At 34.8% G+C, this 23,899-nt stretch overlaps 1 protein-coding gene across 50 annotated transcripts in view; it reads left to right on the plus strand.

The window, feature by feature from the left end:
* The window catches only part of ADGRL3 (adhesion G protein-coupled receptor L3), an 873,550-nt gene that overhangs the window by 518,624 nt on the left and 331,027 nt on the right, over positions 1–23,899 (plus strand). For 44 of the 50 annotated variants that reach the window (XM_050789802.1, XM_050789801.1, XM_050789811.1 and 41 more), the window contains one exon: positions 22,538–22,552. The exons of the other annotated variants lie outside the window; for them this stretch is intronic. In XM_050789802.1, coding sequence (XP_050645759.1) covers positions 22,538–22,552 — 15 coding nt within the window. The remainder of the gene's footprint in view (positions 1–22,537; positions 22,553–23,899) is intronic. 50 annotated transcript variants of the gene reach the window in all.

Raw genomic sequence — 23,899 nt, forward strand, 5'->3', positions numbered from 1 at the left:
ACAATGTCTCACCATGTTGGCCAGGCTGGTCTCGTCTCCTGACCTCAGGTGACCTGCTCACCTCAGCCTCCCAAAGTGCTGGGATTCAAGGTACCCACTGTACCCAACTCAATTCTTAAACTTCAAGGCCTATTATACACAGAGAAAATTTCCTAATTTGTTATTAATCTTATTATTACCCTCTTCTGACCATTTCTACCACATTGTATCAGCTTCTTAAATTTTGCCCATTATTGTAGCTAAATTTATTTTAGTATAATTTATACATAATTTAATAATTTACTGCTTATTTTAATGTTACCTAATTGGCCTATGCAATTAATTGCCTAATTATTACATGAGTATAAGTCATATCCTTAGCAAAATTATGAAATCTGTGGAAACAAATACTGTTTTCCTGTTTTGTGTTTACTATTGATTTTTCAGTCATGATAATCATTTTGCATTTAATAATAAGAATACCTGTTAGTTTCCAAGCATCTGTGCCAGACTTTTTATAAGCATCACAATAAGCCAAGGAGGTAGAGATCTTTATTATACTTTTATTTAAAAAGGGAACTGAAGCAAAGAAAGATTGTATGTAATTCACTCACTGTTACATAGGCAAGCATTGATAGAACTGGCTGGGATTGAATTTGAAATTAATTATGTGACTCGAAAGCCTGGTCTCACAACCCTGCCAATAACTGTGCCCCTCAACCCCTGAGAAAACACATCCAATACAACATTTATTGAATAGATTGTTTTTACCTAGATAAATTTGAATTCTGCCACTAGAGGTTAGTATTTATTTTATTAATGATTACAGTCAAATTCTGGTGTATCTAAGAGAGCTAGTACTTTGGCATAGAGGATTACACAGCATGATAGAATAAAATTTAAGTAGAAAAAATGCATCTAACTTCCTGGAGTGGTTTGTGGATCTCATTGACTTTTACCATGATATAGCCATGCTATCTGTTAGAAAAGTATTCAAGGAAGCATATGTTTTTATTGTAGTCAAGCTGATGTTGCCAACATAGAAAACATACTTATTATTTCTAAAACTGGAATTGTTTAATAGAAGCTACTTTTATGGACATTTAAGAATGAAGTGAGTTCTTCATCTTATCCAGATAGTTAAACCATGGCTTTAAACACAGTTCTGAAGTCTGTGGCTGAATGGTAGGTTTCTCCCAGGCTTTGGAGTCAAAGCCTTTCTCCTTTGTGAAATCCTGTGTGTCTATAGTTGTAAAAGAAATATTATTGACTCTATTGTTCAGAAACAATAGGTGACATTTACATAAAGAAAAGCTAATGGGGATCAGTCTTGGGGAATGTCCATTGATCCAATCTTGAACTTTAAAATATCCTTAAATTTATGCAGGAGGAGGTGTTGGCCTTTTGGGACTTCACTTTGGAATGTCCCTTTATTCTCTAAGAGACTCTTACTTGCAGGATTCCATGTGCCTGCCAACCAGAACCATTATCTTTCACCTAAATAACAGCTCCACAGATCCTCATGCCCAGGTGGCAGACCAAGAGAACTGTAACAGTTAATTGAATATTTGAATTTTCAAATTGGATTTTGAATGAATTATACTAAGCAAGTGTGTTGCATATTATTCTTAAGTTATAGATAAATGGCGCTAAACTTGTGTACATGTTTGTTTAAACACGTATTCAAAACACATCTAAATATGATAATCTTGGTTATTCTCTTTAATGAACTAAATTTCATTTAATAATATAGCACTGTACATTCACATAGTGTGTTACACTCTCTATGTAATTATTTGCTAATCCGACAACACTCTAATATACTTGTCAAGCAAAGTTCACACACTTTAAATAAATATTATTGATTTGTGTTTTTTTGTTTATTGTTTTTATTTTGATGTTGGCTGTACTTCAAATGGTATCTCACATGCTACTACATGACTCTACTCACTTAATTTAACATTCCATCCAGCAGACATACTTCTCAGTTGTATTAATACATTTTCCACTTTGATCAAAATTTGATGGCACATCTGTAAAGGATTTGTAGTACATTATAAATTATGTAGATGTGAGGGCTCTGTCCATGAAAGTTACCAACAGGTGGACATTGTGCCTAAGGGAGAACCAATCCCAAGATAGCAATATCTAATTGGAAATGTCATTTTGGAGCACAACTTCTTCTTATATCAGAGATTGCTGTTCTCATAAAAGACATATTGTAGCACCACTACCAACTTTCGCAGACAATGTGACCAAATAGTATTTGCCTGTTACTATTTTTGCAGGAGAATGTATTTCACTGCACTAGTTATAAATGATGTTTAGTTTGCAATGTGGAAATCCTGCACATAAAAAGTAGGCAATGATTGCTAGTGTTACTTTCTGTCCTTTCCCTTACTGAAGTTAAGATCCGGCCGGGCGTGGTGGCTCAAGCCTGTAATCCCAGCACTTTGGGAGGCCGAGACGGGCGGATCACGAGGTCAGCAGATCGAGACCATCCTGGCTAACCCGGTGAAACCCCGTCTCTACTAAAAAATACAAAAAACTAGCCGGGCGAGGTGGCGGGCGCCTGTAGTCCCAGCTACTCGGGAGGCTGAGGCAGGAGAATGGCGTAAACCCGGGAGGCCGAGCTTGCAGTGAACTGAGATCCGGCCACTGCACTCCAGCCTGGGCGACATAGCGAGACTCTGTCTCAAAAAAAAAAAAAAAAAAAAAAAAAAAAGTTAAGATCCAGTTGGCAACAAGGGACCTTGCAAACCTAATGGTGCTATCTTAAAACATACACTTCATAGTATTATATATATAATATATATAAATATTATATATATATAAATATTATATATATATGTAAAAGAGAATGATTGTAGAACTGTTAAAAGAAAAACTTCAGGCAAATTCAATCTCATTGAGAAAAGAATGATTTGCAAATTGGACAGCCCCCAATACCAGAATAGATTCAGAGCAATTTTGGGGCTGCCACATGATTGGATAACATTTATGGACAGAAAAAAGAAAGTGCCATACAGAAAGCAAAAGTGCAGTACGAAAACAACTGGATTGGTTACACGTAAGTGTGTGACTTATTTGAACCGGCTTTGAATGGTTGATTGTCTGTTGTTGGCAGAGACTTCACTACTTGTTATAAGACCAAGTTACAGTCTATTTACACATCGAGTGAGATTGCAGTTCAATGTATATGGAGAAAACTTTAGGTCAAACTTAAAATATGTACAGGAGCAGCTTTGGGCCAAACAATTTAACAGAATAGACACCATTTTCAGTAAGTCAGTTAGAGTACCACAGGCTTTAAACACTATCAGGGAAAAACATGTTTGAGAGTTTTAGGAATCATTGCAGTAAAAATTTTCTTTCACCTTTGCATTTCATTCCATACTCAGTTACATTCACAAACAACAGTATAGCATTTTGGTTAGAAAGGTTTTGGGCCGGGTGTGGTTGCTCACGACTATAATCCTAGCACTTTGGGAAGCTGACACGAGAGGATCACTTGAGCCCAGGAATTCGAGACCAGTCTGGGCAACATATTGAGACCCTGTCTCTACAATAAATAAAAAATTAGCCAGGCACGGTAGTGTATGCCTGTAGTTCCAGCTGCTCGGGAGGCTGAGGCAGGAGGATCACTTAAGCCTGGAAGGTTAAGGCTACGGCGAGGCATGATTTTGCCACACTGCACTCCAGTCTAGGTGAGAAAACAAGACCTTGTCTTAGGCCAAAGGGGGGAAAAAAAAAGAAAAGAAGAGAAAAGAAGAGAAAAGAAAAGAAAGTTTAGGAATCTACAAATGTGAATTGAAATCCTAAACTCATAAATTTCAAGCCGTGTATCCTTAGACTCTTCAGTTCATTTAGCCTCAGATCCCTTATTCACAAGATGAAGATATTATAAGATGAATAAATGAGAAGTTGTATGTAAAATGCTCAGTACAATGCCAAGTATTTATACTGTTTGAACTCCATTCACTTTATTGAATGGAATTTTAAAATTAAAGTGTGTAATTCACTACCATATATCCCAGTCCTCTCAAGTTTTGACTTATGGTCCATGCAGTTACGTCATTGATACCACTGTGTGAACATACTTTGGTCATCTATTTAAATTCAAAAGATAACTTCCATCTGCATGAAGCCAATGCTGTCTTATTTGTTCATTACTGTGGTTTTAGTTCCTTTTGTCTCTTGATATGGCTCTCTCTGTATACACTTATGTTCCGTGTTTCTGCATTGAAATGTATTGTTTAAAATTTAAAATCGTCCCTGTTGACAAAAATGACTATTATATGCTTTCAAGACTGTCAGTCAAACATGGGGATCTGAGTGGCACAATACCCAGATACCTGGACAATGATGAGGCCTGATATTGCAGCTGCAGCAACGAATTCTGTGCATTAAAAAGTAATTGCATAAATATGTAATGATAAAACTTTATAATTATTTAATTATGTAAATATTATTACATATTACTATATCACTAGCTTGACTCTGGAGCCCTTTTTAACAGTAATAAACTTATTCTGCATTTTTATATTAATTATACCAGTAAGTAATGATATCTTGTGCTCATTTCCTGCAATGAGAAGACATTTTGGAACCGGTTATGCTTGTGTGACAAGCACTGAGTATACTCATTTTTTTCCTGTATGTTCTTTCTCCAACTAGAAATTAGTTCTTATTAACTCATCATTAAGTTCATTAAGGTGATGAATCAGCAAGTATTTATTGTGTGCCTAGTGTTCACCAAAGCATACATTCTGTTGCCTTTAAATTGTTTATAAATATTTCAAGTTTCTTGCTAATTTACTGTGTTAAATTAATCGACCTTGATCTAATTCTAGGTCTGTTACATTCTCTGAGAATCTTAAAAGTTGCAAGGGCTCACTTTTGTATATGTAAGTTAGTAAATGAAAGTATATGAGTTGAAATTCCAAGCATTCTCTGTCTCTTTTATACTTTTTATTCAAGAATTCTGGACTTCTTTACATTATACTGAACTAAAGATGATTTTTCAAAGTTCCTTTCTAAGATATACTTTAAAAGAGCGAGAAATAAGAGCCCAGAAAATAAGCAATGTTTTTTATGTAGAAAGTATTTTATTTAATAATTTATTATGATAGAGGTCTATCTAAACACATTTTCTCTCATCAAAACAGGAAAGGCTATTCAAGGGCTAACTTCAAATAAATGTTATTGTATCACAGAACGAAGCAGGAGAAAGGAATGATTACTTCAGTCCAAGTCCCAATCATCAGGTGTATCTAAACTGTTTATGAACTCAGGATTCGTGGTCTAGGTGATTTATCTTTCTCTTCCTCCATTCCCTGTATTGACAAGAGAATAGACAGAATCAACCACAAGTTCTATTTCTTCCCCTTTTTTATGCCTGCAGGAGGAGTTCTATGGAATGTGTAAATGTTGGACCTCTAGCTACAATTCTTTTCTGAACTTTTCACTCTCAGCTGCATGTGACTGGAAAGAAAGTTACAAAAATAAGCTAGTAATGCTGTAGTAGTAAAAAAAAAAAAAAAAAAAAAAAAAAAAAAAAAAGTTATTTTTGTTGTTGTTGGAGAATGAGTGAAGAAAAGCTGCCATGTAAAATACACACACACACACACACACACACACAAAATTAAAAATATATTTTGCAGTGACAAAATTGAAATGACTGTTAAATAAATGTAAAACTTGGCCGGGCGCGGTGGCTCAAGCCTATAAACCCAGCACTTTGGGAGGCCAAGACGGGCAGATCACGAGGTCAGGAGATCGAGACCATCCTGGCTAACACGGTGAAACCGCGTCTCTACTAAAAAAATTCAAAAAACTAGTAGGGCGAGGTGGCGGGCGCCTGTAGTCCCAGCTACTCGGGAGGCTGAGGCAGGAGAATGGCGTAAACCCGGGAGGCGGAGCTTGCAGTGAGCTGAGATCCGGCCACTGCACTCCAGCCTGGGCGACAGAGCGAGACTCAAAACAAAAAACAAAACAAACAAAAAAAAACCTTGATATTATGAGAAAATCGGAGTTAAAGATTATGGTCAGTGTATTTTTTTGTTCATGTGTACTTGAGTACACACACACACACACACACACACACACACACACACATATTTAACAGATGCCTCTGCATACATGTTGTATCCCCTTGGCCCGATTCTGATTTCAGCCAACCTGAGATGAACTATTTGTGGGCACTCGGGCCTACCTCAGCTACCTAATTCCTATCTCAAATGCTTTCTATTTGTCTTTACGCATTCTTCCCGGAGACTTTCCTCCATGCCAGTGGCTTGGGTGGTGGGTACCCCAGCCATCTGCTTGTGTGCTGTGGATGTCATACTGGTAAAGATTGTCCTCAAACACTGGGGAGGAGGAGGTCATGCAGATTTTTCCAGCTTCCTATTTCAGTTGTACAATTCTGGGTGGCAGTCTGTATTTCTCAGAGATCTTGACAGAATTTGGTCTTTCTTGCCAATAGCAACAACTGTAATAATAGCAACATAGTTTTGGCTCTTCCTCTTTTTCTGCCTCTCCTTTCCTTCACACTTGTTTCCTGGGTTCATCCTCCAGTAAACTAGCTGCATCAAAGTTCTTGTCTTGGGCTCAACTTTTTAGGGGATCCCAAACTGGAATGCTATGCCATATAGTAATATTTGATCATTTTATGTTTGAGTAACTCAAAACATTTGTAGGCATCATCAATCAGTAAGTATTTCATGTCTTTAATTATTTAGTATTATGAAAATATTACATAACCATTTGGAGATCTGATTTGGTAGAACGTTAATTATCTTACCACCTTTTTAAACATTTAGCATGTTATCTACCTTCTTAAAGAGCAGCTGTAATATTGTTGGTCAAGTAAGACTTACATTTTTGAAACAGTTGGCCAATATTATACAAAATCTGCTTCTTTCTTGCATTCTACTGGTTATTGAAGTTCTTGTTAACACTGTAATTGAGGATGTCTTACTCAAAGATCAAAGTGGCAAATATCTATAAAACTTTCTTCCTACGATTTATCTTTTAAAAGCAGGCCAAAAATGTCACAGTGAAGGTGGGATTTCACTCATTTTAACATGACAGTATAGGAGATTTGTTAAAGGCAGTATTCAGTGGTGAGTGGTGTGTGCAGGGGTGCAGATATAGGAGAATCATATTTAATTCCAAAACAGCTAATTAAGGAAGAATAGCTCTATAGCAACTTACTTTTTCTTGTGTGAAAGTATTAATATATGTTCAAGAAAATAATATATATAAATGAAAGCAAGACATTTATTCATTCACACATAGCTTTTCAGAAATAAGACTAAATGTGTCATAATAAAAATTCTGGCATATATCTAATCAGAGATATTTTGCACTTGTGGTAGTTAAAAAAAGATGTTACATAGCTATTTTACAGCTATGGATGTGATCTGGTTTAATAGACATGTATTATTTTCTTTCCACTCTATTGCCATAACCAAGGACACAGTTGTCACATAGAGGTTGGAGAGATGAGCTTGTATTGTCTCTGGGCATCTATTCTAAGTGTTGCATGCTTGGCCAATTGGTCAGTATGACTCTAGAGGCAGTAACATAAGCCATTTTCATAACCATCTCCTTTCATAACAGGAAAGGAATTGGAAAAGGAAGAGTTTGTTTACCCGTAAAGTTAAAAAATCCTTTCCTCGACAATACTGTCAGGAAAAGTACTGACTATTTCTACCATTTTCTTTATTCCTCAATTATCAGCTTAAAAATGTAAGACTAAATTTGCCTGTATTTTATTTTTATTTGCTCGAATGGAAGCAAATTAGATTTGCTAATGACTTATTTTTTGGTGATAAATTTAAGAAAGGCATCAAGTTAGCATCATAAAATTCAACCAATTAACTTTAGCTGTACTTCCTTCTTCTGTTATTGAAATAGTTGCGTGGCCCTGAAAACAATAGATAGGGAACCTTTTAAAATCTTAATATATCCCTCATTGACCCTTTTCTAAATTTTCCCGAGTACTTATCAGAAATATAGATCTGGTTCTATTCAACTGCCATTTACTAACATTAACAATGTAGCATTGCTGCCAGGGGTAGAAAAAAAGAAAATTAACCTCTCTCTTCTGCCTTCTTGAAGTTTGCAAGATAAATACATACCGGTTTTAAAGGAAAGTGAACATCAGTAAACTGGACAGATTTATTGAGTTAGCTTGTAGCAAAATGAGTTTGCTCCATTTTCACATAATTTTTCTGGTAGTAAATGTTTTAATCTATTGATGTCATGGAGAAATGCTACATTAGCTATAAAACAGAAAGAGGGCACTGTTCAGTGACAGGACCAATAATATGTATAGTGCAATAAACACTTTGTAAGAATTTAATGGCCCTGAATTCAAATAGATAATATATAGTTCACTAAACTAAGGGAGAAGATTCATAAAATACTGCCAAATCCTCCAAATGCATAAACTTAGATGTACTATTAAGACATCAGTTTTACAATGGTAGATGAAACTATGCGTGTTTTGAAAAAGAACGAAAAAAGAATTATCATAGAATTGCAGCACATCAGGATTTTATACTGTTTTTCCTTTTGTAATGTAGGCTTTTGATGTTAACTTCCATCGCTAAGGAGTTAATATTTTCTGTGATAAATCTCTCTTCTTCTGTAAAATTAATAAGGCACAGAAGAGTCTAGAACTTGACCATGGTGTGATGAATTCATGCATCTAAATGCATGAAAGGGGAACTGATGTTAAGGAAAGTCCTGTGGGTTAAGATGTAATTGTTTGTGGTTAGTAAATATACATCTCATAAATCTCAGAAACCTAAAACTTTACCTCCACACTGTTTCCAAATGTGTATACCATTTTTTTCAAAGTAGATGCCAAATTCTGTAGGCCACATAGTTTATGTGTGTATATGTGTGTGTGTGTGTGTGTGTGTGTGTGTGTGACAAACCATCCAAAATTCATGACTTGAGATTTCGTTTAAAACATCATGCATTTGAATGTATTTTTCAAATCCATTGACCTTTGAAATAGGGCATCAGAATTGTGTTACTTCATTTTCTGGGTGAGAAAAAAATAATTGAGTACCAACTGATCTGTAATCTTCTTGGGAAATTATATGCTATCCAATGAGCCTAAACCTTGGAGCCAGATTGTCTTATAAATTCCTAGCTCTATCTCTTACCCGATTTGTGACCTTGAGCAAGTAATTTAATTTCTCTTCTCCTCACTTGTTTTATCTGTGAAATGGTGATAATATCGTTCCTATCAAAAAGTCGTTTTGATAATTAAGTTAGTAGTAAGAGTTTACACATAGTAAACATTCAATAACTGTTGGCTGTTTTTTCTATAAATTCTTCTTGTTTTAAAATTATGCACTTATGTAATTATGTTTAAAATGCCCTCAAATGTAAGCTTTTGTTTGCAGTTTTCATTATTTTAAAATGTAGCATAATAGGGCTGGGCGTTGTGGCTCACACATGTAATCCCAGCACTTTGGGAGGCCGAGGCAGGCAGATCTCCTGAGATCAGGAGTTCGAGACCAGCCTGGCCAACATGGTGAAACCTGGTCTCAATTAAAAACGCAAAAATTAGCCAGGCATGGTGATACATGCCTGTAGTCCTAGCTACTCGAGTGGCTGAGGCGGGAGGATTGCTTGAACCTGGGAGACAGAGGTTGCAGTGACCCGAGATCAGGCCACTGCACAGCATCTTGTGTGACAGAGTGAGACTCTGTCTCAAAATAAATAAATAAGTAAAATAAAATAAAATAAAATAATGTAGCATAATGGAACAGACCATGGTTGTTTGGTTTTTGGGTTTTATTGGGGTTTTTTGTAATTAGAATATTAACCAAAAATAACAAATAGATGTATTCATTAAACTTTATAATCAGAAAATATTCATTTCAGCATAGCATTGGTACAATCCACATAGCTATTTTATTTTTTTCTTTAAATGCGCCTTTCTTAATACAAATAAAGTTGTACCTGTTACTCAAGAGCATCTGAGATAGAAAAACCTTGTATTTATTTAATAAATTTAAAATACTTATTGAGTGGCCTGTTTTAAGTGAATATTTCACAGCAATGAATGAAGCAGTCATTAAACATATACAGGTTACTTTCTAGTAAGTTAGCGGAATTTGTCATTACATAGCGGTTCCTGAAAACATAACTTCTATTTAAAATTTATTTGTTCTTTAAAGTTGAATTTTTTTACAAAAAAGATCACCTTATGTGGAAGATGTACTCATATTTATATAGTACTTACAGTGAATATAAACATAAAATTAAAGATTCAATACGTTTCAACTCTAATCACTTTAATAGATATCAACCACTGTTTGTTGTCTACCAAGAAGCTGATTTAATTGGTGAGAAGGTTACACCTAGTAATGTTATATTGTTGGTAGTTCCTTCCTTAATGATCTCACTAACAAATTTCTTTTTATGACCCTTCTACAGATGGCTTTTAAGGAAAAAAAAAATAGTTGGGGCTAGTTAGTTTAAATAGACTGTAAAGGATGTTGACAGTGGTCCAACAGAGCAAAGAATAATGTGGTCATTTGTTTCATTCTCTAAAACTGACTTTTCCTCTAATTTGACACATTTCACTAAAATAAACAAGACATGCATTTAGTGAATTGCCTCACAGATGTTGGCTGAGTATTATAAAGAATGAGAGGGAAAGTATACTTCATGCTGTGTTTCTATTTGTTTTAATTTAATTTTTCTATTCAATTTCTCACCTTTGGATTTTGTATCACATTATATACATTTGGATAGCTATCTGCTTATTATTTCCTTTGTCAACTTTGACCTACCCAGTTTATAACTGTTTTTTTAACGAGTATTTATTATTTCTGTCACTATCTCTCAAAGGAGGACATAAATTCATAAGGAAAACAGATAGAGAATATGATGCCATCATTCTCAGAGGCATGCAATTGTTGTATTAAATATGCCAATACTGCAGAATTAATCCTTTATAAAGAGTGGAAAACAAGTAGAAACCATTCACTATCCAATTAACTATATTTGGTTAGGCCAGTGGAATCATGCTGCTGAATTGTCATGAACACACTGTGATGGTCACTGAAGAATAAAAGAAGAAATAGGAGGAACCACATGAGAAAACTGCTACTTCTACATGATTAATAAAACATGATTTTTCTTTCAAGTAAGACAAATACTAGCAAATAGTTTTATGTGTACCACTTTCTTCTTGGCATATTTAATTCTTCTACCCCCGCGTTTCTTTCACCTCTGTCATACTTTTTTTTTTTTTTTTTTTTTAAAGACAGAGTCTCACCTGGTCACCCAGGCTAGAGTGCAGTGGTCATGCTTGGCTCACTGCAACCTCCGCCTCCTGGATTCAAGTGATTTTCCTGCCTCAGCCTCCTGAGTAGCTGGAACTACAGGCGCCCACCACCACACCTGGCTAATTTTTGTATTTTTAGTAGAGACGGGTTTTTATTATGGTGGCCAGGCTGGTCTTGAACTCCTGACCTCAAGTAATCTGCCCACCTCAGCCCCGCGAAGTGCTAAGATTATAGTCCTGAGCCACCGCTCACGCCCCCTGTCAGACATTATTGACTAACTCAAATGCTGGCTCCTTGCTTTCCAAGTGACAAACATTGTGCTTGTAAGTCTGGAATGTGATACTGCCTTAAATGGTGTTCAAGAAAAGCAATGTAATCTGAAAAGAGATCCTAAATAGATGACTCTGAGAAGAAATTTTTTAGCAAAACTCAGAATGATACTTTTTTTTTTTTTTATTTTGAGACTGAGTCTCACACTGTCACCCAGGCTGGAGTGCAGTGGCACGATCTCAGCTCACTGCAACCTCTGCCTTCCAGATTCAAGCAATTCTACTGCCTCAGCATCTTGAGTAACTGGGACTACAGGCGCACACTACCACGCCTGGCTAGTTTATATATTTTTAGTAGAGATGAGGTTTCACCATATTGACCAGGCTGATGTCGAACTCCCGACCTCGTGATCCACACACCTCAGCCTCCCAAAATGTCAGGATTACAGGCATGAGCCACCATGCCCGGCTAGAGTGATACTTTTTTAAGATAAGTTATTCCTAGCTACTGATTTTAACTTTCAAATGCTTTGTTTGTTGTAATCACAATCATATTTGTATTAAGAGCAGCCCATCAAATAATTTTCTATTTCTGCTGAATATTACTTAGCAGATGAAGCACTGATGGCATGTAGAGAGAATAGGGGTAGCTGGGAATAGTATTTTCTGTTTAATCAATGGAGATATTCAATAATAGTAGCTTGCACATGAAAGATAGTGGTTTAGCAATTGTGCTCTGGTGAGAAGCCTGGCATTGTATCTTGAATGTGGCACTTACTATTTATTTAACTTATCTATACCATTGTTTCTGCCTTCGTAATATTGAAATCATGACACTATCTAATTGTTAGTGGTAATGCATTAAGTGGATAATAAGGAAGTACCAGGCACTTAATAAATATGAGTCGTTCTCATAATTATCATAATCCTTTTGTTCTGTTTTCCCAGGGAGCATAGCACAGAGGTTTAGTGCAGGCTTCAGAGTTCAAACACCAGCTCTACCAATTACTAGTTATATGAGTCTTCTACTGTCTCCTCATCTGCGTAATGGTGACAATAATCTCAGCAGGGTTGATGTGAGGATTAAATAAGATAATAGAGGAAGTACCCAGCAAATATACTGGTATAGTGTAAATGCTAAATAAGTAGGACTAAGAATAACTTAAATCTGAATATCAATAAGGAGGAATTCCACCGATTACAAATCTTTCTTATCAACAGTATTAGGGTTCTCTAGAGGGACAGGAGTAATAGGATAGATGCATATACTAAGGGGAGTTTATTAAGGAGTATTGACTCACACGATCACAAATTGAAGTCCCACAATAGGCTGTCTGCAAGCTGAGGAGTGAGGAAACCAGTCCGAGTCCCAAAAACCTCAAAAGTGGGGAAGCTGACAGTGTAACTTTCAGTCTGTGGCCGAAGGCCTGAGAGCCCTTGCAAAGGGTCCAAAAGCTGAAGAACTTGTAGTCTGATGTGTGATGGCAGGAAGCATCCAGCACAGAAAAAAGATGAAGCCCAGAAGGCTTAACAAATTTGCTCTTTCCAACTTCTGCCTGCTTTATTCTAGCCCCTGTGCTGGCAGCTGATTAGATGGTGCCCACCCAGATTGAGGGTGGGTCTGCCTCTCCCAGTCCAGTGACTCAAATGTTAATCTCCTTTGGTAACACCTTCACAGACACACCCAGGAATAATACTTTGTATCCTTCCATCTAATCAAGTTGAAATTCAATACTAACCATCACAGTATATTTGAGGGTTTTACATGGACAGAGTCATTCTCACAAGCGACAATCATTGTGTAAGCCATCCTTTCCTCCCATCACTCCCCTTTCAAGGTATGTGAGTGCTCAGTGACAAACAAAGCAGATTAGGTAAGACAAAAATAAAAGGAAAATCAGAAGCTTCGTGTAGGTTTTACAAAATGTTTGGCCTTTCAAATATGAACAGAAATTTCATAGAAAGCCTGAAAAACAAATACTGTTTGTATAAAAATTTCTTTCTAGGGATGATAGATTCATTGAATTTTCTGAAATTATATAAAAATATATAAGAAACACATATTGGAAGATTATAGTGATGAATCTAAAGATTTGGATATCATTTTATTTGAGCCAATATTTTATAAATAAGAAGAAATGAAGCCAGATAACTGAGATATTAGCCTCAAATCACAGTTTACTTTTTAATCCTTAGGAGTGTTTAAAATACAGTAGTAAGTAATGTGATAATTTTTGATTCACTTAACAATGTTATGGAGTGTGAAGGCAGAAATTGCTATCCTAATTCTATTGACAAGATAAACATTTAGCTGTAAGAAGTCAAGTCAGTTTATTTCTGATACAATTATAACTATTGTCTGTACCAGAGCTCTTGAAATCTTGTGAATTAATCTTGGAATGGTAACTTTCTATCATCATTTCATGCAAGAGAATAGAACAACAAAACCCACCAAGACATTCCATAAGAAAAAAACAAAACACCAACAAAACCCAACATCTTGAGGAATAGCCTAGGAATGCTTAAGAAACTATGGAATACTCTGGTACTTTGTAGAATTCTTTCAAACGCCTCTGTCGACTTGGGGCTGGATTTACTAGCCAAAGAACAGAAAATATTTTGTATTTAATAATAACATGGTGAATAATAATATGTTCATTAGTACAAATATGATTTCTAGAATGGAAACAAAAAATAAAACTAATTGTAGAATTATTTAGAAATTGACATGTAGTAAATATGTCAAATATATCCTATACATGTCAACTGAAGCCCTTAGAAGGTAGCTTTAAGATCTTTACTCATCAGTTTTTTTGGTATTTGATAAAATTGGAATGCCAATTAATCTAACATAAACTGTTATTTGGAGCTAATATCTCAATTATCTGGTTTCATTTTTCTTATTTATAAAATATCAACTAAACTAAATGGCATCTAACATACTTTCAGCCTCCAAACTCTGGGACTATTAATTTAAAAGTATTTATGACATTTCTGAAATTAGATCTAGATTCATTTTTAATATCATATTTGTTACATATCCAGAGCTGGATGTATAGAACCTAGTAATAAGAATCAGTCAAAAATACATGTCTTAGGAACAAATAGATGACATTTTCCATAGAAAGTTAATTTTAGTCAAACTGTTGTGCCTTGTGTTTCTAACTTCAGCTTCTTTTGACAATTCCCCCTTTCTCTGTCATTCACTTCTATTCTTGTCTGTTTTTAATGTCTTTACACAGGTTTCTTTGACAGCATTTAAGAACAGTTTATCTTTAGTAAATAAACATACTGAAAATCACCAATTATTAGACTACAATTTCCCTGATGCAGAGATTAGTTTGTCCTTTATAGCATGGTCGTAGTAGTCATATGGCTTCGATGACCGGAGAAACATCAGGGCCCTTTGTCTCACACCGATAAGATTAATGACACGGACACACGTGGAGTGGTTTTAAGGAGAGGAAAGTTTAGTAGGCAAGAAGGAAGAAATAAAGCTCCCCCATACAGAGGGAGTGGGGGCTCTGAACAGATAAAAACCCCTGCCCCTTCCACAGAAAGCAGTCATTTATACTGGGAGGCTGTTGGAGGCAGTGTCTGATTTGCATAGGGCCCAGGGGATTGGTTTTACCAGGTGTACTATTCACGTAAGCAGTGAAAAAAACTGGCCCTCCCACCTTAGCCATTTAATGTACAGATGCAGGTCGCCATGATGTCTTGCACAGTTGGTGGTGTCCAGGGGCAGCCAAGACACCTGGCATATGTGGTGACTAGAAGAGGGTGGGAACCGCCATGTTGGGTGGATCAGGTTTCTATTCCCCAGCATTTGCATATCAATGCTTGCCCGTCAGGCTTTTCAAACCGCTTTCTATTAGAAATGTTTTGGGAACTGTTTTTATTAAAAGAAAAAGCCTTACCGAGGACTCCTTACCCTTTCTACGTACCTAAAATAATTTTTTAATAACTCCTGTAATAATAGTACCACCAAAGTCATGAGTTTCGATGAGGATGAAATAAAATGATTCACAGATTGACTCTTCACAGAGTACATATTCGGTAACTATTAAGTGCTATGATTGTTACTATTTGTCTCTATTTACAGCTCTTAAGTGTGTTGCACATAACAGGAGCTCCACAGATGCATTCAGTGGATGTAATATATAAACATGCATATTTAGTCTTATACAATCTGAGGTAACTCTGCCTTTGTTTTTTGTTTAGCAACTCTAAATGCCATGTGGTTATCACACAGTAGTAACAAATCACTATAACAACGGTACATCATTGAAGAAGCAAATGGATCAACTTTAAGTATTACCAATAATAACTTTGAAAAATTATTATTTTTACTAAAGCTATTATAAATAGATTCTCAAAAGAGTCTACTAAGAGAGCTGCATTTTCTTCTAAAAAGCTAAATTAATAGTCTGAAAAGTTTTGCAGATACATCAATGGCATGGAATGTTAATGCAAAATAAAAGGCCATCTCAGTTTCTGTAGCATCTATAGATACTGCATTTAAGTGTTTAAATTAGAATGTGGCTAGCAAAAGCATTTTATGAATTATTGACATTTTCAATCTGCACACTCCAGGATGAAATTCATTAGGAGGTGTTAATTTTGGAAACAAATTATATAAAGCCATTGTAATACAAGGTGCTTGAGCAGCACTTTTGTTCAGTGATGCGTGGGTATTATTTGAAAAACATAATTTAGAAGCTGAGCTGCAGAGATTACTCCTGTCTGTCATTAAATAAAGGATTAGTACTTTATTTACTGAAAGAGACAGATGTCTGTCAGAATTTTTGATACGCAATATACCAAAAAATTTAATGAACTTCACTTTTTTTTTTTTTTTTTAAATTTCTATTTACTGAAGTGCTTCTGTATTTCTTGGTGGAAGTGAAATGGAAAAAGAATTATCTGTTTCAGAATAATAACAATTAGGGAGACATGAGAGTTATTCAGCACAGGTTTGTTTCCAGTGATAAGAGAAATCTTGGTTTCCCTTGGTCAAGAAATCTGGAAACCTTTTTTTTTTTTTTTTTTTTTTTTTTTTTTTTCCTGTTATTTTATCTTCTCTGGAGAGTTGCTTTGTAACACTAGTACACTAGTCTCAAGGGGTGATAGCACTGAAAAGTGTGTCAGTCAGTCCCTTTCTTTGAAAATACCATAGTGCCATTTAGTCATTGCACAAAGCATGGAAAATATTAATTAAGCTCTGTTTATGTGTTGAGCACTGTAGATGAATAAGATGAATTTTTATCTTATTGAACATCGATAATGAATAATATCTAAACTTAGATTCCTATTTCAACTCTACCTAAACAAAGCTTAGCTACCTAAACTTATTAGCCATAGAGCCATGGTATTTGTGCCTCAGTTTCCCCATTTGAAAAGTTGGGATAATGAGAATGCCTGCATTTAAATATCTACTTAAGGCCGGGTGCAGGGGCTCACGCCTGTAATCCCAGCACTTTGGGAGGCCAAGGCGGGCGGATCACAAAGTCAGGACATCGAGACTATCCTGGCTAGCAAGGTGAAGCCCCATCTCTACTAAAAATACAAAGAAAATTAGCCAGGCGTGGTAGCAGGCGCCTGTAGTCCCAGTTACTGGGGAGACTGAGGCAGGAGAATGGCATGAACCCGGGAGGCGGAGCTTGTAGTGAGCCGAGATCGCGCCATTGCACTCCATCTTGGGCAACAGAGCGAGACTCCGTGCCAAAAAAAAAAAAAAAAAAAAAAAAAAAAAAAAAAAAAAGAAAGGTCTACTTAAACATTCATTGGTTTTGTATGCAAAATTTCAGTACTTAATGAAAGAATATTATACCAGATATAGTGCCTACCCTCAGGGAGATTCTATTTATATTTTTGTCTTTTCTAAAGTATGCTTTTTCAAGGATTTGATGACAGGGAGGAAATGCAGAACTAGAGTACAACAATTAAACTGTGTTTCATTGAGTTTGTACCTTGTGAGAGTCAGCGTATGGTATTAGACAAATGGCAGGACTGTGCCACCTACCAGGGTTGACTTTGGTCAAATCCTTTAGTGTTTTGACCCTCTTTACTCTTCTCTGATGGGAATAATAAATACTGCATCACATAACTGTGCTGTTAATTCTTCAATAACTAAATAAGGTGATTCATGTGAAAACATTTTATTAAATTATAAAATGCTGTTCATATATAAAGTATAGGCTGAGTATCCCTTATCCGAAATGCTTGGGATCAGTAATGTTTCAGATTTCTGATGTTTGGGATTTTAAAATATATTCAATATATTCCTGTTTCAACTCTACCTAAACAAAACTTAGCTACCTAAACTTATTAGCCATAGAGCCATGATATTTGTTCCTCAGTTTCCTCATTTGAAAAGTTGGGATAATGAGAATGCCTGCACTTAAATGTCTACTTAAGGTCGGGTGCAGTGGCCTTTGGAGAACCGAAATGCTCCAAAATCTGAAAACATGATGCTCAAAGGAAATACTCACTGGAACATTTTTTTTTTTTTTTTTTTTTTGGAGATGGAGTCTCACTCTGTCACCTGGGTTGGAGTGCAGTGGTGCGATGTTGGTTCTCTGCAACCTCTGCCTTTTGGGTTCAAGTGAGTTCAAGTGATTCTCCTGCCTCAGCCCCCCGAGTTGCTGGGATTACAGACATGGGTCACCACGCCCAGCTAATTTTTGTATTTTTAGTAGAGATGGGGTTTCACCATGTTGGCTAGGCTGGTCTCGAACTCCCAAACTCCTGTGATCCACCCACCTTGGCCTCCCAAAATGCTGGGATTATAGGCGTGAGCCACAGTGCCCAGCCTGGAACATTTTTTATTTCAGATTTTTAGATCTGAGATGCTCAACCTGTATTATTGTGAGCTTTTGATTATGCAACTTATAGGTAACTGGTTGTGATTTTTTTATTACTTTCTTAGTTTGCCTTTCTGCCATATCCCAGCTGCCCCGCTGGGATGTGATAAGGGTACCCAAGTGTATTTTAATAGTCTAAACCAAATGTAATAAGGACAATTGTTCTGTTAACAATACTATTACATTGCAATGAAAAAAAAAGTTTATAATATTTAATATTTTATTACCATGTTATGTCCCCTATAAGTGTCTTTTTCCTTATAGATTACAGAAATATAGGGGCATTATTGGATTGTAACATTCTACATTGTAAATAGAAAATGTGTTCTATGATTTTTGTAGTTTAAAAGAAAAGATAATTTAAACATTAGAATTGAATACAAGTTCATAATTCTTAGTTATGGCATTAACATTTTTTGGCATGCAACAAATGTATTTCTCTCTATTTTGTAATGTAATTTTAAAAAGCTTGGCAATACATACATATGCTCTCTGATCCATGCCTTTTCTAATTAAACAATGCAATTCAAAGGTATTGCATATGATTCAGAAATGGCTGAACAGATATCTTATTTTTCAAAACAGTAGCATAACTATATATTGTATCTATTTTATGAACTCTTGGAAAATATAGAGGAAAATTTACTAGTCATTTTTACCTGTTTCTTTCTTTGATACAGAATAAAATTTTCCTTAATTGAATTTGTCATTTACTCTAACCACAGGATATAGCTTATGACATTAAGTTTGACAAAGGATAACGATGAAATCACTTTAAGGAAATATATAAACAGATTTATAGAGGCTGAATGCACAGTAAAAATAGTTTGGAAATTAAAAGTGTAGAGAGAAAAGGAGACAAACTAGTTTCAAAAACTTTTGGAAATGAACAATGACAGCTATGCCAGAATTCAGGATATTGGACTAGACTAAAAAACAAGAGATCCTGAAAAAGGCCCTCACACAGTTGTCATCATGCAATTCATTTATTTATTATCTTATTACAGAGAGGAGGGAAGAGAGTATTTTAGGCCTGTGTTTTTAGATCATTGCAGGCTGTTTCATAGCAACAAATGTTTTTTGCCAGTATAACCCACAATACCACCCATATACTTTTTCTTCTTTTGCTCTCCAGTTTTACATTTAATGGGTTAGAGATATAAATTGCTTATAAATTTTACTTTCCTCCCCACCTATTAAAATATACAGACATTATGCAGATAATGCATTGCAATATGATTTTATATAGTGAATGCAGATTCTATTTCACCACTTTTTCTTTCTACAACATGCTTTAAATATCAAGAAGCAAAATTATTCAATGTTATTTGGATTATGTGTTTAATTCAAGAGCTATTCACTGAGTATTTATTATGTGGTTATGCAGGATGTAGTAGTGTGCTTGTTTCTTGTATTCATGTAATTTGATTATTTATTCAGTGTAGGGAAGCTTCTAGAATCAGAATTAAATGATAGGTAATGACTGGCCAATCCTTAGTGTTACTAAGCTTTTCAATGACAAATTATGTTGTCTTGCCAGTTTTTGTTATGGGAATATGATTTGTATGCACTTGTTTCAACTTAAATTATAGGACTATTTTACTTCAGTCTTGAAAATATCAAATAAATGATAAATGAGCTACAGCCAGTCATGACATGGGCAAGATCATAATAATTTTCTCCAAAGCACAACAGCCTAATAAATCTTCATTTTGAGTAACCAGCAATCAACAGAGGCAAGCTTTACTTATTGTACAGCTTATGCCAGTGTCTCTGATATTAAACAGGACCAGAGAATCAAAACCAAAATTTTACTAAATGGCAGTTGAGTTAATAGAGGTTAAAACTCTTCAAAAAATAAAAATTTCCATTAAAGTGTAAGATAATATTTGAAGAATATAACAGATACCATTGCCAATACTTTTTTTGTCACACAGCCTTCCTTCATCATTAAATATTTGTTGAAGAGATAAATAAAACTCACAAAGAAGTTAGGATAGTTCCACTCAAAAATAAGATTGTGTATGAGTTTTATGTGAAAGAAGACTAAATTTCCATGAACGTGCATTTCTGTGTTTTAGAATGTAAAACTCTCTCTGTGTGTGTATTTATCAGAAATATATCTCTATCTAAGGCTATTTCAAGGAACAAAATTAGTTCTGAAAACTTCTTTGTAGGCTAGTAGTTGAAAAATATCAACTCTAGTATGACTTTCTATCCCCAACCTCAGCCTTCATTATAATGGGCCTCAAATCTACACGTTGGAGACTATCAATTATGCAATTTGTTAAGGTGCTTAGTTATGCTTCTTCTAGTTGTCAGTCTGAACACAGGTTTATTATTATTCTGGTATAAGCATGAAGTGCATCCCAGATAAGGCTTGAGATGCCTGTATTAGCCTATTTGAGACATATGGTCCAGTAAACCCTGGAGTTACTCAATAAAGATTAATTGAGGATGATGATAAATTATGACAATATAATAGAGTTTTTAAAAGCATCCAAGAAATATCATTAAAAATAATATTTGTAGAGAGGGAGGGAGGGGGGCAAGGGTTGAAAAATTTACTATTAGGTACTATGCTCACTACCTGGGTGATGGGATCAATTGTACCCCAAACCTCAGCATCACATTATATATCCATGTAACAAACCTGTACATGTACCCCTGATTCTAAAATAAAAGTTGAAATTATTTAAAACATAATAATATTTATTAGTGAGATGAAGGATCTAAAATTTGATAACCTTATTTGCAACTTTCTAAGCAGAACTTTTGATATATGCCAGTTTTTCCTTGGTGAGATTGAGGAATATCATTACTCAGTATCACTTTGCAACATGATATTGAGGCTTCAAAAAAGTCGTTGGAGAGAAACGAGTGTGGATTTGACAATAACTGGAAACATGCAAGCTTAGATCAAAGTATAAAGATATCACCCAAATGTAATTATCCCAAACAGTATTTCTCACTTGTTTTTGAAATCTTACTACAGTTTTACATTTATTTATTGTGCATAATATCTGAGTTCATCTCTTCCACTGAAATTGCTTTAGTTTTACATCACTTGAAATCTGTGATTTTTTGAAGTTTGTGTTGTGAACTATTCTTCCCTGACATTCTCCTCTTTTTTCTTATTGGTCCCTCTTTTCATGTTAGAATATAGCACATTGTCTTTGGTGAAACAAAATGTTTATAAGATAAAGAGATGCTGCTTGCTGAGTTTGTGAATATGTTAACAATTTTCCAAATTTTTTACTGACTTATATTGGTCAATACCTTAAAAATAATTATGGAATTTAATTTGAAATGTATAAACATAACATGTTTGAGGATCTCTATTTTTATAAGTGTATGTTGACTCTGTTAAGAGTTTCAGAAATGACCAGAGCCAGTGGCTCATTATTTTTCTAAACCTTCTGATAACATATTTTTCTGAAACACAATATTTTTTCCATAGTAATATCAAATATTACTGAGTGTCAGGGAGAAAAGTTTCTTCAATAAGGATTCCAAATCAATTTATTTAGGGTAAGAGCATTCCACATTAATGTGTAGTCGCATGATGTGCATTTCTCATAAGACTGACAAGCTACAGGAAATCTTAGGCCTTAGGAAATGAGTTGCCGAGTAGTTCTTCTTCTGAACAAACTCTTTGAAATGCATAGAAAACATAACTATTATGTGAAATAGTGGTATAGACTATAATATTTATAAGTGAGACTAGTCAAACTATTTGAAAGCTTTCTTTGTGTAACTATTGACCTGCCTTTCAAATGGAAATATTTGTGTTCTTATTATGAATATTGCATTTCCTATGTCTGTAATTTGGAATGGTGTGTTTATTTAATCATAGTTTGATTAATTTTTACCCTTTTTCTCAAAGTTTATAATATATTTTAAAGAATATAATATGATTATTTTTAAATAACTGTATTAGAGAGATGAGTTTATTAAAACATATAATGTTCAATAAAGCAAGTATGAGTGAAATAAATTATTTACTTTCAGTTTGGAAGAGGTGAATAAAAAGTGCTTGGCCAATACCGTACCATTAATCTATTCTCTTTTCTCCTTTCTCTCTTTACTTCTCTCTCTCCAATAGAAGTGGAACAAAAAGGTAATTAAATACCTTTCATAAATTATATACTATTTATAGGCTAAGTTATTTAACAGTTTAACATTTAGTTACAATAATTTTGTTATTAATTCTTATCTATTTTATGAAAATTTATTTACTACTTCTGCTGCTCAACTTCACTTTAATCTGTATTACTGACAAGTATCAGCTTCTTTTATCTAAGAAGAGTTTAGTAGTATAAAAGTTTCCACAGTGTATTTTATTCCCCTTTATTTTTGAGTAGTTAGAAATCCAACTCATGGTGATGAATAGTAGTTGCTTTAATTTGTTTTTATTTCTATACTAGACAATTTTTCATAGCTCTGGCATGGTTTCCCTATTCCATTAATTTTTAACTATTGGGGGAAAAGGGAAATAGTTTTCCGAACCACCTAAAGTAAATTACTTTAGTCATCAAGGATGATTATTAATTTTAGCATAAAGCTTATATACAGTTTTGATAACAATGGATACCTATCCTTTATAATTATAGCAAGCATAAAATTCTTATAATCAATATTATTATGGATTGTATATTGATGATGGCCCTCTGTCCTTGCTATGGAAGATTTTGGTAGTTAGCCTGTTCCCAAACTTCTTATTTCTCTAAAAGTAAAACTTTAGGCATTTTAGTAATGTACTTTTCTTTTCGATAATCTCCAAAATCTACCCGAGTTTCATCTTAGATTGTTTTCCATTGCATCTATGCTTATAGTTGCTGTTTAAAAGCTAATCACTAATGCCAAAATAATACTACTTTAATCATTTAAAAAAGGGTCAAAGTCCAAATTACGGTGATTTTCTAATTTTTTCACCCAGTACACTTCTAATCATTCCAAACATAACAGTAGACTGCATGATTATTTTTCAGTGTATTTGCTTTGCAAATATATTAGAGCAGTGTTTCCCATAGTAGGTTCAGTGGAACTCTATACTCCAAAGAAGCTCTATAATAAAGGTGCCATGATCCAATTAGTGTGTGAAATTTGCTCACCCTTCCCACTTCCGCCTTGGAGATTCACAAATGTACCTATGCTATTAGAATCTCTGCTACAGTTATATTTAATATAACATTTCTTAAACACATGTGGGTAAGGATCCCTTTTTTCTTTCTGTGTAACATCTAGCTATGCCACTTGAAACACGTGATTCAAGGACCAACCTTTGGGAAACATTGCTTTATAGCCCCTTCACTGCAGATGAATCAGCCAGGCTTTCTTACCACCATTCACATGATATGCTACTGAATCATACAAAAATCAAGTGAATCAGATGATTCCTAGCCATTTTCATTCTGAAGTATGAGCAGCAAAATATTATAGCAAGTAATCTTGGGTTTTAATGCTC

This window comes from Macaca thibetana, chromosome 5, assembly GCF_024542745.1.
Source record: "Macaca thibetana thibetana isolate TM-01 chromosome 5, ASM2454274v1, whole genome shotgun sequence".
In the NCBI taxonomy this organism is placed as follows: Eukaryota; Metazoa; Chordata; class Mammalia; order Primates; family Cercopithecidae; genus Macaca; species Macaca thibetana.